The sequence below is a fragment of the Helobdella robusta genome (genome assembly GCF_000326865.2).
Source record: "Helobdella robusta unplaced genomic scaffold HELROscaffold_40, whole genome shotgun sequence".
In the NCBI taxonomy this organism is placed as follows: Eukaryota; Metazoa; Annelida; class Clitellata; order Rhynchobdellida; family Glossiphoniidae; genus Helobdella; species Helobdella robusta.
In genome coordinates, this window is record NW_008704903.1 from 1,560,160 (window position 1) to 1,576,762 (window position 16,603).

Below are 16,603 nucleotides of genomic sequence, written 5' to 3' on the forward strand. Positions count from 1 at the left end.
ATACACGTGTCTTGTGGGTCGGTTGAAATGGTATCCTTAGGCGAGAGTCAGTCACTGCTACTACCATTGCAGCTGCTACTACTCAAGCCGTTGCTGAGGCGACTACAATTACTGCTGATCCTTCCTTGCTGTTACAGACTTCGATTGCAAAGATATTCCCGTCTAGAATATGTACTGCCTGTGCGTTATTGCGCCTGAAATATGCGATAATAGAAAATGAAATATACGTTTCTCACGTCCTATCGTGGTTATTATTATGAAAACTATGAAATATTTCATGCGGCCCGCAAGAGCATGTTCGCCAGGAAAGGTCGTCGCCCAGACATTATGACCAAAGAAAGGAAACACAAATTTAAAAAAAATTCTCTCCGAGTCGAAAAATGTGTTAAAAATCGTAAAATTTAAAATGAATGAATTTGATTGTTGGCATTTCTCATAAATAATATTTATTATTCTATCTAAAACAAGGCTGGGCAAACTTTTTGCTGTGTAGGGCCGCATTGAAAACTATTTTACCCTTGAAGGGCCGCATATGTAGCAAATTTTTCTTATACCGTAAATATTAATTCTAATATTATAAATAATTAAAAATTAATTATAAATATTATAGATATCCCGACGTAACATCGAGGTGTAGGTAGGACGATAATTTCTTTGAATGAATAAATATGAGATGACCATTTTATGTGTGACTATTTTCAAGCTAGCTGCTGGAAATTTGAAATTGCTTGTATCAACTGATAAACATGAACACATACAGGAATACATGTGTTTGTGTGTGTGTGTGTATATATATATATATAACATTTAATAAATACATTTCTTATGTTGATATCAACAAATAAACATTGCTTGTTTTGTATTTTATGGAGATGTGTGTGAACGTGCTGTGATATATATCTCTCATATATTTCCATATCTTTTTCTCTTGCACTGGTTACTTATAAAATATAGAATAATTTTTAAAATTTGCATATTATGTATAAGTCACAATCTAAATTATTTCCTGAGTACTTATCAGATATATTAATTGAAGCTAAACGCCCCTGTTTACGATCTTCTTCTTGTTCTCACCTCTTCTTAACTCGTGTTAAACACTCTTCTGCCAAATCTACTTTTGCTTTTTCTGGTCCTTTTCTCTGGAACCCTCTCCCTACTTCTCTGACTACTTCTCCATCACTTACGAAGTTCAGAGCGGATCCCAAAACCCATCTGTTTTCAAAATTCATTGAGGAGCGCTTTATAAACTAATTGATTGATTGATTGATTGGTTGATTGATTGATGATTTTCACCAATAAGTGCATTTCTGACAGTCTTAAAGCGATGTATATATGATGAAACGTATGAAATTGTATACAAATACATAAGAATACCTTTGTCTTTTATGTGTACAAGGTATAACCTGATGTATAATATAGACACATGTGTATAATATATGAAAATGTATACGGATATATGTGTATCATATATGAAATGTAATATAGATATATGTGTATCATATATGAAAATTTATATAGATATATGTGTATCATATATGAAATGTATATAGATATATGTGTATCATATATGAAAATTTATATAGATATATGTGTATCATATATGAAATGTATATAGATATATGTGTATCATATATGAAAATTTATATAGATTAATGTGTATCATATATGAAATGTATATAGATATATGTGTATCATATATGAAATATATATGAAATACATTGTGATACCTTTGTTCACATGAGTTTATTAAGCATAGGACGTATAGAAATGTATACGATTCACATGGTATCATTGTCCACAGTTGAATTTTTATTGTCGTTGTGGTTGTGGCTGTTGTTGTATGACCGGCACGTAGTAGACAAAGAAACTTGGCTGACGGATGGTATATAAGCCCTCCGATCGTACGAGTCTGTCCTTTTCTATTTGCAGGAAAAATGAATTGCGTTGAACGTGTTAAAGCTTTCCTCGAAAGAGGTAAAAAAGGTATGAATTAAATTATTTGATTTAATAAATTAATTATTGGGTGAATAAATTCTAAATGACTGAATTAATTCATGGATGGATGCACGAATTAACGATTTAATGGGTTCTTTACGTTGGCATTTCTTTTGATATTTGTTGAAAATTGAATTTTCTAAATAATGAAACGAAATGAATAAATCAATGCATCAATATTTGAAAGATTGTTGAATGAATTTTTATGCACAAAAGAATTACGAATGAATTAATGCATTCTTTACAAATCATTTATGTTAAAAATTAAATTTTAGTAACTGAATGAACGAATGGTGATTTTGTTGTTGTTTAATTACTATGTTTGGCACGTGTTTCTTTCAGAATTGTTTCGTATATTGTTGATCGATTTGTTTGTTTGGCGTCTTATTATTTTTAGACAGGTTTGCTTGTGTTTTGTCTAATCATTTGTTTGCTGGTTGTATCTTAGTAACTGAGGGTTTCTTCAATGCTCAACTTTTATTTGTTTTCTAAGTGCATGTTTGTCTGTGTTTCTTTGTTTGTCAGGTGTATGCATGTTTGTTTCTTTGTTTGTATTCATTTGTTCATCCACGGCTCAAAATGTTTGTTGTATCTTGTCAGTCGTTCACATGTGGCTTGATTGTTAAATGCGATATTTGTTGTTTTCTAGATATATTTGTTGTTACATATTTGAAAGATATAATTCAACAAATATGAAAACTAATCTCAGGCCTCATTTTATTCATTCATTCAGCTTTCCGCAATATAACGCAAACCAAACCGAAACGGCTGGCAACAGTGAGGCCACCACACGCACCGATTCGATTCTCGATAACACCAATCGGTATAGGATCTTACACATTCCCGACTGGATTCTACGAGTGCTACGTCTCTGAGCCAGAGGGGGAAAACAACGCACAGAAAATAACTCTCCTGCCTACTAATAAAACACTTTTTTCTGCATCTGAAGTACCAGTCACAGCAGAAATAACAGTAACAACAGTAGAAGAAGCCGCCACGGAAGCCGTAATCGCAAGTTGCAGTCATAACGATGATGATGAAGTTGAGGAAAATGGATATGGATACGACGATTATTACGACGATGTTCGCCAGTACTATGACGATTATGATAATGATTATGACGATGATTATGAAAATGATTACCACGTATATGAATACGATGATAATGATTATGATGATAATGATTATTACGAAGGCGTTGAAGACTGTGATAACGATGTTGGTGATAATATATCTGTGATAATTAAAAACGACGAAGGCAACGACAACAACAACAACAGCAAAAATGATGGTGACCAGAATGATGATGACGATGAAAATAACGATAACAAGAGTGATAATGAATCTGATGATAATAATAATAATGATGATGATAACGATAAAATCAACAACAAAGATAATGATAATGAAGAATTTGTTATTATTGACAATGACGGTCAAACCAACAAAAAAGATAAAAATGAATTTAGTGATGATGACTTTGTTATCATTAATAACGATGATGATAACGATAAAATCAACAACAAAGATAATGATAATGAAGAATTTGTTATTATTGACAATGACGGTCAAACCAACAAAAAAGATAAAAATGAATTTAGTGATGATGACTTTGTTATCATTAATAACGATGATGATAACGATAAAATCAACAACAAAGATAATGATAATGAAGAATTTGTTATTATTGACAATGACGGTCAAACCAACAAAAAAGATAAAAATGAATTTAGTGATGATGACTTTGTTATCATTAATAACGATGATGATAACGATAAAATCAACAACAAAGATAATGATAATGAAGAATTTGTTATTATTGACAATAATAATAACAATAACGATGATGAAGAAGATTTCGATGATTGTAACGATGAAGATGAGGATATCCTCTCCGCAGCTCCGACAAGTTATAACGATACAACGACGATGAATAATAACAGCACTAGCAGTTCACAGTGCCTTTTAATGTAATAAATATGATAAAAAAACGTTATTGCTATGATGATGAGTTATATTTACATGTATATGTATATATATTTATATATCAATGTATAATAAATATATGTATATATGTTTATGCAGTAAAGTGTTATGTATGTTTTAGTGTAAATATAATACATTTTAATGTAATGTCTTGTGTAATTAATTAAGTTTTCTCGTGGTTATTATGAAAACTAAGAAATATGAAATATTTTATGAGGCCCGGGTCGAAAAAATTTGCTATCTAAGTACATATGCGGCCTTTCAAGAGTAAATAATTTTCAATGCGGCCCCAACAGCCAAAAGGGGTGGGCAATCTACCGTCTGCGAGACTATTTTAAGAGGCCTGCGAAGCCTTGTTCTCCAAAAGAAGTCGTCAGCCAGATATGACCAAGAAAGAAACCACAAATCATAAAAATTTGTTCCCCGGGTCGAAAAAATTTTGCCAGGTACATATGCGGCCCCTCAAGAGCAAAACAGTTTTCAATGCGGCCCTCACAGCAAAAAATTTGCCCAACTCTGTTTTAGATAGAATAATAAATATTATTTAGGAGAAACGCCGACAACCGAATTCATTTATTACAATTTTTACGATTTTTTAACGAAGTACGTTACACAAAAAACGAAATATAACTATCAAACAAGACGACGAATATAAAGATAAGTCTAAGGCGTTTGTGGTTAAACAGCTAAATATGATCTTTCATTATATTTTCATTCATGAAAATAACTATGCTAAAATATAATAAATGGAAGAATTATTTTTTCCATTGCAGGTTTTTTAAAACACACACACACAGTATATACAGCCTATAAGGAAATATCTTTGCGATTAAAGACAGTAACAGCAAGGCAGGATCAGAGGTAGCAGTAACTGTAGTAGCTTCTGCAACGGCATCACTTTTTGTATTTATTTTCTCATGTATTTGTTTAATTTTGTTCTACTGCCTTGCATGTTGTTACAGTTTCTGCGTCTGTCAGATCCTGATTTTTAAAGAATAAAAAAAAAGCTACAACAGTAGTAGCAACAGTAACCTTATCTTGCATACGGAAACCATTACAACCAACAACGCAAGACGCATATACGAAAAACCTTTATTAATAAAGAATCACATATGGCTGACATTATGCATGAATTTTATCGTTTCAATTGTCTTCAATAGTATGAATTAAATTATGAATTTAATTAATGAATTATGAATTAAACGTGTCTATAATACACACATATATAAAATACACATAAAAAATATAGCAACATCATAGCAATAATAATAATAATACATAATCATTACATTACAAAACAATGAGAACCGGCATTTTTAGAATTTTCACTATTACCAATCGTTGCATCGTTATTATCATTATTATTACTATTATTATTACTGTTATTATTATTACTATTATTATTATCATTTTCATCGTCACTTTGACATGGCAGATCTATCAAACTCATGCGTGGAATGTCGTCATTTTCAACGAAGTCAACAGAGACATAACCACTGAATGCCTCCATACTCTTATACGAAGGATATTTAACGGAGTCATCTTTTGTATCAGCATCATCTTTTGTATCGGCATCATCTTTTGTATCAGCATCATCTTCTGTATCATCATCTTTTTCATCAAAACTTTTATCATTATCGTTTTCATCAACTTTTTTATCATTATCGTCACTATAATTTTTTCTTTCATCCTTAGTTTCATCATCTTTTGTATCATCATCATTTATAACATCATCTTTTGTATCATCATTTTCATCAACTCTTTTATCATTATCGTCACTATCATTTTTTGTATCATCATCATCATTTATATCACCATCTTTTGTAACATCATCTTTTTTATCATCATCCTTTTCATCAACTTTTTTATCATTATTGTTACTATCATTTATAGTTTCATGTTTTGTTTCATCATCTTTTGTATCATCATCTTTATTATTAATACCACCATCACCATTCTTAGTAAGACGTAACGTAGTCATATCATCACATTTCCCCCCATCAACCTTCTTATCATTATAGTCACCACCATTTTTTGTATCACCTTTTCCGCCTTTCTTATCATTACCGTCATAATCATTTCTCCAAAAACCGCGACTGGTCGAAGATACCGTGGCATCAGCGCTATAAACTTTACCCCGATGTACATTCTGATCTATTTCATCATGTTCATCATCCTCACTACTAAAATAGTCGTCGTCGTCATCTTCGCCATCATCTTTGTCTCTAGCTCTATAGAACTTGGCGTCCTCTTCATCGTAGTCATAATAATAATGTTGGTTATCTTCAGTTACAGGACTGCCACCTTCCTTTGGATTAGGATCAAAGATGTCGTTACGACAGACTTTACAATGGTGATACTGTAAATAATATTATATTTATAATAATTATTATCATATTTATAATAATTTATAATAGTTGCTATTAAATTTATTATTATCATTATTTTTATTACTATTATTGTTTACTTCAAATGTATACCTTATTTAGTTTGAAGAAATTTAAGTATATAAAAAAAATAATTAAAAAAAACCACGTGACGTCAGCACGAAAAACAAAACAAAATCACGTGACGAAAATATACCATGTCCATATCGTCAATAGCGCACTGGAGGTGCAAATGATGTTTGCAGAAAAATCTCACAATGACATCTCTATCATCGTAAGATTCGTGGCAAAGTTTACAGAAGTTGTCTATACAATTGGGTTCTCCAGGTTTGGCTGCATAGATTAAAGCGTTAACATTAATAAACAGGCAGGCAAATCCATCACAAACTCACGTACACACTCATGCATAAACACACACACACACACACACACACACACACACACACACATGAATCAACTCTTTCACACACACACACACACACACACACACACACACACACACACAATTCCTTGCCTACGACATAAAGTGGGACTCTCATATGGGCCAGAAGTTTTGGAATTAAATCGCGAATACTCTTCTGCCTTCCTTGGACGAGTTTTCGAAGTTCATCGCGGTTGCATTTGTTTGAAAAGCGCCCTGACACTTTTATCCTATCCCTCACAGCATCAATCGAGCGCTAGTGACGAAAACGATGACGTCAATGAGTGGTGATGATAATAGTAATGACGACGACGAGATGACGTCATACAAACATCAATGGTAATGATGATAATGAGTGCGTTATAGATGATTACAAAAATTAACGATGGTTCTAAATTATGAATAAATTATGATAATGGTGAGGGCAATGCAACAACGCTAATAACAGCAATAATAATGATAGTATATATAATGTAATTCAATTTGAAATAATAACCTTGTAGTTGTTACAGGCCTCGTTGTACTCGTTCACCACATCCATCAAGGTACTTCCTTCACTTACTTTGTCCATGAATCCACATTCTAGGCACTTAAATCCATTTACTTTGTTCCTTAATTGAGCCATCCTTTTGATTGCGACTATTGGCGGCAACACGGATTTGGAGAATAAATAATCGTCGCAGATGTAGCAGCATAGTGTTCCAGTACTTTCGACAGCCAGTTGGGCGCATCTGAGGTGGAAACGATGCTTGCAGGACAGCCTAGTGACGCTCGATCTTTTGGATTTTTTAAACTTCTTCTCACAGATCACGCAGACAGGGGGGTTTTTACGCTTTGCTGTGTGACACACGATGATTAAAAATGCTAACACAGCTATCAGAAAGTGACAATTTTCAGTAATTTTACACACAAATACGCGTGTACACATAGACACATACAAACAAACACATACATACACCTTAATACAAATGTACCCCCATTCAGATGCACTCCCACACACGCGCATGTACATAGACAGATACACACACATGTGTATATCAAAAGATACACCGTTATACACACACACGCGCATACATACGCACAAACACACGCACAAACACACTCTTACCTGTGTACCGAAGCATGTCGTCATAAATTTGTGAATCTTCACAGTCTCCAGCTTCGAGAAGAGTCTGTATTAAATCTGGATCAGTCCTATTCAATTCGGAATATTCTGAAAGCTTTCAGGCAAATTTATTTATTTCAATGGTCAGTTCCACATAACAGGATTGATAGTGGTAATAACCATGGTAATAATAATAATTTCGATAATGATAACGATGATGATAATGAGAACGATGAAGATGATTATGAAAGGTTTGTTAAAAATTATAGCAATTAATATTATCCATACCATTAATTTTCTGTAAAGACTGCTGTGGAAGCCAAAAGTTTTTCTTAACTTTCCTTCTCGTGATGTTGATGTCATTTTGTCATTGGCACCATAATCATTATCAGCTGATTTTACCAAAAAACTTTTCGCAATTGACGTCATCGAAGTGTCGTTGGCCGCAGTTGATGTCATCGAAGGGTCTGATGCCTCAAGAAATGCTAGAAGTTTTTCACTTAGGGATGTGCCATTTCTTAAGTTAACTGGTGGCGATGTTTCCAAAGGTATGGGAGCAGGAAACAAAACCTTTGGAGTTGGCTTCAGCTGAATTTTCTGATAATTATCCACTGGTTTGTCAACATAACAAAGGTAGTAGCCACTAGGAAGAGGTCCATGAGAGGTTTGCTCTTCTGGCGGCATCGAAGCAAGGGTAATTGGAGACGAACCCGGCTTACCGGATTGCCGGCATGTCGCTTTATGTTGTTGTTTTGCTGATTGGTGGATGAATTTGTCAGCGTATGTATTGCTTTCGTTATTTGATTTATTCGTCGGATTATTTGGTGGGAATCTCGAATTCAAAAATTTACCACCATGACTACCTGGTGGTTTCAATAAGGCTCTTCTCTCATTCTGCCTGGCTTCATTATCGCTTTTTTGATTATTCGACATATTTGATGTAGATTGTAGATCTGGAATTGTATTTGAAATTTAAATATATCGATCGAACAAAATTAAATATCTTATCACTGAATATTAATAATAATTTAGCTTAATGAATTAAATAAAAATAGTGCAACGATCATGCAACCTACCAAACAATGAAAATCATTCCATCAGTTATTTATTGTAATTAACTACCTAAAAATCACGTCTTAATTTCTAACATTTAATGGCAAATTTTCCAATAAATAAATAAATTAATAATAATCATAGATTTAATAAAAAATATTAAAAATTACCTTCCACGAACAAATCTTCGAATTAAACTGAACCGACATGAACTCCCGGACTCGTTATATAGCAGTGGAGCACCAGCAAGCTTAGGCCATGCATATATACAACTGAAACAATGAAATTCTGCATCAATTCTATACATTTGCCATACATTTTTATACATTATATAAACATATTATGCCGTAAATATATATGCAACACATGTGTATATGTTATATGTATGTGTGTGTGTGTGTTTTTGTGTGAATGTACTAGCATAGTATGGCTAATGCTAAGGATGATCAATCCATGCATATTTATTATGGAATGTGAATATATATATATAAATTATTTGATATATATATATATGTGTGTGTGTGTGTGTGTGTGTGTGCGTGTGCACGTGAACATGAACATTTATTTATTAAAATTAACAGGCTAAACAGCTGTTTATGCTAATCTATGAGGTAACTGCACCGCCGGACCTTGGCCCAAAAATTAATTTTACAGCTGTTAATTTTTCAGCTGTTCGCTGCTAGCGTTCATCCAGGCCGCGAGCATGTTCTATTAGCGTACGTACGTACCTCCGTGAAATACTATTTCATAGTTACTGTATAAATTAAAATATAATTATGCATAATTTAAATGCACACATAATTTACACTGTATGCGTACATGCATACTAACGAGATGTCTTCAAAATTTCATAAGAAACTTCAAAAAGTTAGATGAATATTTCACAAAAATCCGATTTGGTTTCATTAAAACAAACATTTTCGGGTCAAATTATGCTAAAAGATAATCGAGTTGCAGACTAATTTTTCATTATGAAATGATTTGATATATACATGATATAAAATTGTTTATAAATTATGATGATAATACAATGATAATGTTTGCCATTATAAAACGAAATCCGCTTGCTTTTAATTTCGCATAATTTACGCAAACTCATCTTGTTTAATAGCAAGACTAACCAAAAGACAAGACGAACATGTTGAAAATCTTTAATATGAAAAACTACGTTTCCAAACTTAATTACACTATGTAGATTCATACATATAATTTTTTTATTTATGCAGAAATATATTATATATACATATGTAAATAAGGCAAAAATGATATTGAAATATATATCAAGTGATATGTCAACCAATCGTTTGATGATAACATTAAGTCAATCATCCAATCAAACTAATAGTCATTAAGTCAACCAAGCATAAAATTTTATCGGCTAGAATTAATGAAAAACAGACAATTATATCATGGTAATGTTACATTATATCATGATAATGTTACATCATAAAACAACCATGTCCAATATTATTATCAATAAGTCTTAAATTATGATTATCACCCTTTAAATCATTATTGATAGGGTCGTAGTTGCTATTTATATCACAGCCGGTGATATCATTTTCATCGTTTGTATCATTATTATCCTTGATACCATTTTTTTTATCATTATTTCTTCCCTTTATATCATTAAAATTATTGCTATTTTTTATATTATCATTATTATTATCACCCATTACATCACCGTTTCTATCGTTTATATAATTATTACTAATATCCTTGCTATCATCATCATTATTATTACTGTCGATATTTATATGATCATTATCACCATATATATCACCACTATCTTTCAAATCATCGTTTTTATCATTAGTACCTTCATCTTTTTTATCATTTGTATCCTCGTTTTTATCACTAGTATTATTTTTTTTATCATTCGTATCCTCGTTTTTATCACTAGTATCATCTTTTTTATCATTCGTACCGTCGTTTATACCATTAGTATCCTCTTTTTTATCACTAGTATCATCTTTTTTATCATTACTTGGCTCCCCTCTTTCAAACTTCAATGATGATAATGTTAGAGACGCTGGCGTTGGAAGGCTTTCGAAGTCTTTGTCGTCAAGTTCGTCTGATGATAATGAGGACAATGATGACAGCGACGAGCAAGATGAAGACGCTGAAAGTGCAGCCTGTTGTAATGATAATTAATTATTAATTAATATTTTCTAATTAATAATTAAATAAGTTTATACCACAAAAAAAAGTAAATTAAAATTAATTTTTAAATGTAAAAAGACTTCATCATCATAAGACAGCGTAACATACACAACACTAATACCTTGATCTCGTTCTGGTTTGTTTTGAAAGCGGACGATGACGTCATCGTCGCTGTCTCGTTAATTTTTATTGGTGCCATAGTCGTCGTTGGTGTGTCATAAAAATTATCTGCACACTTGCCTGACGACGAACTCTTTCTTTTCATGATTCCTCGAGCTGCTGCTGATAATGGCGGTGGAGAAAAAAGAAATTTTTTCGTTTTTTTCAATGTAATTATCTGGTACTTTCCATCGGCTAGAACATCATCAATGTAGCAGTAGTAAAAGCCAGGGGTTTGGGGAATGCTGTTATCTGGCTCGCCAGTCAGCGGATCAAGAGATAACATTGCAAATCTGGTGTAGCCGTTGCTTTCGTCATCGTCATCCATTGGTAATTCCTCCCAATCCATAAATGCTGATTGGTTGGTAGCATTTAAACGCTGATTGAGATTCACTCGGTTTCTTCGCCGATTGCGATTGCTTGGATAAAACTGCCGATAAGTCATGTCACTAAATTCGTCCGTCCGAATACTATTCTGACTGGAACGACGTTTAGGCCTGGCTCCGCTGTTGGCTTCATTCGAGGCAGACATGATTTGATGAGAGATCTGTACCTATTTAAAATTGCAACATATTGATCATTAATTAATTAATTAATACTGATTAATACTTAATAATTAATTAATAAGAGTAATTTCATCAAACGTTCTACAGTAAAAAGCGTTCAAGCAACAAGCAGTATGCAACAGTAACGAACAACTAAACAAGTAAAGAAAATACTAACGATCACTATGCTGCTGATAATAAATAGAACGAGAAATGTTAGGAGATATCGAAGCTTGTGGACAGAAACTAACTAACGAGCCCCTTATATAAGAACATAAAACCCAGGTTTTTACAATGTGAGAATCACGTGGGCAAAGAAATTTATGTTATTTCATCATAGATAGATATATGGATATATATATATATATGGATAAGGGATATATATCTTTCCATGCTTTTCATATATTTTCTTTATATTTGATATATAGTCACATGTGTGCATATATGAACGTGTGTAAATTGTGTCTATGTGTGGATATATAAATATGTATATATATATATATATTTATATATATATATAAATATATTTGTGTGTGTGAGTTTATATATATATATATTTATATATATAAATGTGTTTATATATATATATATATATATATGTGTGTGTGTATGTGCTTGTGGTGTGTGTGTATTGTGTATGAATATTAATGATATGCACGGGTATGCATGTATATATATTTGTGTGTGTGTGTGTGTGTGTGATGGGTGTGTGTGTGTATAGCGCCATTTGTATAGCACTGTATATAATGTGTTTTGTATATTCAAGCTAAATATGCGTAATATTATTATTATTATTTAAAACCAATATTGTTAAAATACAATATATAAATTTAAAAAATATTGTATTTTGATCACATTTTGTCAATAATTTGCAAACAAATTTTATATTAAAAATTTTTCATTGCAAAGAACTTTTACTCTTTACATTTATATTTTCTATCTTTGCAGTAAACAATTTCTTTTTCCGATTAAAAACAATATGAGGTGGTTGTGGTTAAATGTTTTATTTAGTTAATCTTTTTTAATCGCTTTAAATAATTATTAATCATAATTTTTTTCATTAATATCCTGTTTTGATTTATCAAGTTTTTTTTACTTTTTTGGTTTCCCTACCGATTTTCCCATAAAATGAATGTTTCATCTCACTCCATGTCGGACTCTAATTCTCCTAAATTTTAATTTCAGTAAAATCTCTCGGGACAGTTTGGCAGAGTCAGTGGCTGCTCTCCTGACATACAGCCAGGAAAAGAAGAGGAAGTTCACTGAGACAGTCGAGTTGCAGATTTCGTTGAAGAACTATGACCCTCAGAAAGATAAACGTTTCTCCGGCACTGTAAAGTAAGTTGCCTGTTGCAGTAACAATAAAAACTGATCTAATAAAAAGAATCATTTGGCATAGTTGGCAATGTACAACCAATGGTTTGCATTCTCTTTTTCAGGTTGAGGAATATTCCAAGGCCAAAGATGGCGATCTGCGTTCTTGGAGATCAGCAGCATTGTGATGAGGCAAAGGCTAACAGCGTTGAATGCATGGACGCTGAAGCGCTCAAGAAATTGAACAAAAACAAGAAACTCATTAAGAAATTAGGTAAATTTGCATTTAATTGTTTGTTTCATAATGCTGTGAACATTTTGTAAAAATAGTTTCTAAATTTTTTAAAATCTTAGTCCTATATTCTTAATTTTATTAAATTTATTTAATCCTGACAGCCAAGAAGTATGATGCTTTCCTGGCATCTGATTCCCTGATCAAACAGATCCCTCGTATTGTGGGCCCGGGATTGAACAAAGCTGGTAAGTTTCCTTCCATGCTGACCCATGGTGAGTCGATGACAGGCAAAATCGAAGAGGTCAAGGCCACAATAAAGTTTCAAATGAAGAAGGTATGGCAGTAATTATTTAAGTAATAGTTTTCTTTATATATATTTTTTAATTTCCATATATTTTTTAACACAGTCTTGATTTCACTTTGTGAGTCAGATGTTTGCTTATATTTTGGTCTCATTTTATATTTAAAATGAAGAATTTCTAAAAAAATTTTGATTAATAAAAAAAACTTTATTTCTACTTAAATCTCAGGTGTTGTGTCTGTCAGTAGCAGTAGGAAATGTGAACATGACCCAAGATGAACTGGTCTCTAACATCACCATGGCCATCAATTTCTTGGTCTCTCTCCTCAAGAAAAACTGGCAAAATGTCAGGTCGCTATACATAAAATCAACCATGGGACCCGTTCAGAGATTGTACTAATTTGTGGTTAGGGTTAGTTTCTTTAAGCTCCGAAGAATAAATTTGGAACTGTTATTTGCAACTGTTATTTGCAGCCAACTGGATTAATGATTTGAATGATGAATCAATCGATGATTTGATATTCTTTGGTCAATAAAAAATGTTTTTTGATCTTGATTTTATGTCTTGAAACACAGAACAGTTGATAAAATCTAAAAGAATTTGTTTATTGAAAAACATTTTTAACTAAGAAAAAATCACACATCGTTACCTGGAATAAATACACAAATCCAATCGCATGCAAACCAAATTACCTCTGATCAATCCAAAAGTTGTCAACTTCGGTTTCTAACAAAAATTAAGTATTCTTTTTCTGGTATGTTCTACATATGTGTGTACATATCCGTAACATAATTGATATATGTATATATCCGCATATTATATTATCACTATAATGTGTCAGAAAGAATAAAAAATATTGATTAAAATCACAGAGTCATATATATTCCTCGAGATAAATATCTATCTAAATCTTTCCCCTTTCTATATGATAAATTCAAGGAACATTAAAATCGAAGTAAGGTAACTGAATTCACATTAAATACAGTTAGTATGCACAAATGTATTAGCGAACGGGATTTGTACGCGACTATGTACATGTATCCATCGCTAAATGTTGAGACAATAGTATGAAATACACGTTTTTGTATACATACATTTAAGCTTGTTATACATAGATGTTATACGAGTATGTAAGTAGGTATACCAGTATAAAGTAATGAGAATTTGACGTATGTATGTATGTACTATGGGTGTATGCATGCGCTTCTGTATGTATGCATGTACAAAAGTATACAAAAATTGTAATGAAAGTAATAATGGTAATGATATAATGTAAATGTAGGTAACGTAAATGTAAAAAAAAGTAACTTCAAATGAACGGATGAACTAATGAAAAATATAACCAGATACTATGTTTTACAACCGTAATGTGTAAATATTTCAACTTCTGGAAAAACTACTATTTTGAAATAAAAAAATTGGAATAAATAAATTTTTAGATTTAGAGTAAAACAGAGAACTAGGTAAAAAAGAGAGAGATATGTATATATATATATATATATATATATATATATATATATATATATATATATATATATATATATATAGCTAGATAGATAGACTTAGAGAGAATTACAAAAATTATCTTTGTAAAGTCAACCATGCTTTTTATAAGCTACAAAATGAATAAAATCACAATGAGTTCAACTGACAAAAATAAAATTCTAGATCGAACGTTTAATTTGAAAAAATCAACCAATTGTAAGCTTATTAATATTCGTATTATAAGAAAATGATATATTATAATATATTATCATCATACGATATATAAATGAGTAATAATAATAATAATTATTATTATAAAATAATAGAATAAAATAATTAGTATTTATTTATTCCGAAAATTCGAACACCGTCAAGCTGGGGCAGTTTAGGGATGAGCACGAGTAAAAGTGAACCGCTGTTAAAGACAAAATGGTAGTAATCGTACTTTGTGTAAAAGCTAGCTAGGAAGAATCTGCCAAAATTTAGAAATAAATTTTTTTAAAACATTATGAGTTTTGTTTAAAAACATTGTAAAATAACTGGGTAATAGATAAAATTAATAACTTTAATAAATTGATGAATATATATTAAGTAGAGGAATAAAATGAAAGACTGACAAGATGATTGGTACAATCGTTAAAAACTTTCTAGATGGTGAAAACTGAATGCCGTAATCCAACTGTTCCCACACTGTTCTATATCTGAAAAAAGTGAAAAAATTATTTAAAATAATAATAATTATTAAAATCATAATTATGAATAATTTTAATCATAATTATGAATAATTATACTTCAATTATATTTAAATTCAGTGTTTTTTTAAACCTGAACTTGCCCTGGTCCGCTGTTTCAAATGGTGTGCCTTTCTCAATATGCAATATTATGAACATCAACTGGCCAATGAAAAGTGAATTTAACTTTTAATTAAATAAAAATTAATTAAATTTTATTTATTTTTCAAGAAATAGTATGTATAATATTCATATATTGAAAATAATGTAAGGAAAAAATAACACAAAACACAAAAAATATATAAAAGTAAAGTTCAAATTGAATAAATTTCAACTCTAAAGAAAGTTTTCTCTAACCATATTGTGGATAACGTTCGTAAGTGTCCAGGCCATGGCTACAGATAGAAATGGCAAACTGAGGAAGACATAATGTATGAAAGCAACGACCAGTATGTAAGTCACCCACATTCCTCGGCTACTAAAATAAGTTGAGTTAGGATTTGGATCGCTACTAGCTACGCCGACATTCATTGTTGTGTAGTTTATGTTTAGTTTTAGTTGGTTGGTGCTGTTCTCTAATTCTTTCCTTACTGAATTTCAATTTTTTCCGAAAATTTATTCAGGTGAAAGTTTGAATTGTATAAAAGGCCAAATTTTAATTTGACAATTCAAAATTTCAAAGAACTTTTTTACGTTAAAATGAGTAATTCATAAAACAAAAC

At 31.4% G+C, this 16,603-nt stretch overlaps 5 protein-coding genes across 5 annotated transcripts; 2 read left to right on the plus strand and 3 right to left on the minus strand.

Moving 5' to 3' along the window:
• Window positions 1-1,913: 1,913 nt before the first annotated feature.
• Window positions 1,914-3,969, plus strand: HELRODRAFT_192984 (hypothetical protein; the record flags this gene model as incomplete). Its single annotated transcript, XM_009025247.1, has 2 exons — window positions 1,914-1,983; window positions 2,729-3,969. Exons 1-2 carry the CDS (start codon window positions 1,935-1,937, stop codon window positions 3,967-3,969), a joined length of 1,290 nt encoding a protein of 429 aa, XP_009023495.1. The 5' UTR covers window positions 1,914-1,934.
• A 1,297-nt stretch (window positions 3,970-5,266) lies between these two features.
• Window positions 5,267-8,827, minus strand: HELRODRAFT_177038 (hypothetical protein; the record flags this gene model as incomplete). Its single annotated transcript, XM_009025248.1, has 6 exons — window positions 5,267-6,340; window positions 6,565-6,701; window positions 6,865-7,045; window positions 7,286-7,662; window positions 7,898-8,009; window positions 8,183-8,827. The coding sequence occupies 6 exons, from the start codon at window positions 8,825-8,827 to the stop codon at window positions 5,267-5,269; spliced, it is 2,526 nt and encodes an 841-aa protein (XP_009023496.1).
• Window positions 8,828-10,386: 1,559 nt separating this feature from the next.
• HELRODRAFT_177039 (hypothetical protein) lies at window positions 10,387-11,801 on the minus strand (the record flags this gene model as incomplete). The annotated part of the gene is made up of 2 exons (XM_009025249.1): window positions 10,387-11,082; window positions 11,232-11,801. The coding sequence occupies 2 exons, from the start codon at window positions 11,799-11,801 to the stop codon at window positions 10,387-10,389; spliced, it is 1,266 nt and encodes a 421-aa protein (XP_009023497.1).
• A 1,145-nt stretch (window positions 11,802-12,946) lies between these two features.
• On the plus strand, window positions 12,947-14,064 carry HELRODRAFT_84353 (hypothetical protein; the record flags this gene model as incomplete). The annotated part of the gene is made up of 4 exons (XM_009025064.1): window positions 12,947-13,152; window positions 13,254-13,402; window positions 13,525-13,697; window positions 13,894-14,064. 4 exons carry the CDS (start codon window positions 12,947-12,949, stop codon window positions 14,062-14,064), a joined length of 699 nt encoding a protein of 232 aa, XP_009023312.1.
• Window positions 14,065-15,486: 1,422 nt separating this feature from the next.
• Window positions 15,487-16,412, minus strand: HELRODRAFT_177041 (hypothetical protein; the record flags this gene model as incomplete). The annotated part of the gene is made up of 4 exons (XM_009025250.1): window positions 15,487-15,622; window positions 15,768-15,851; window positions 15,976-16,043; window positions 16,239-16,412. 4 exons carry the CDS (start codon window positions 16,410-16,412, stop codon window positions 15,487-15,489), a joined length of 462 nt encoding a protein of 153 aa, XP_009023498.1.
• Between the last annotated feature and the right edge of the window lie 191 nt (window positions 16,413-16,603).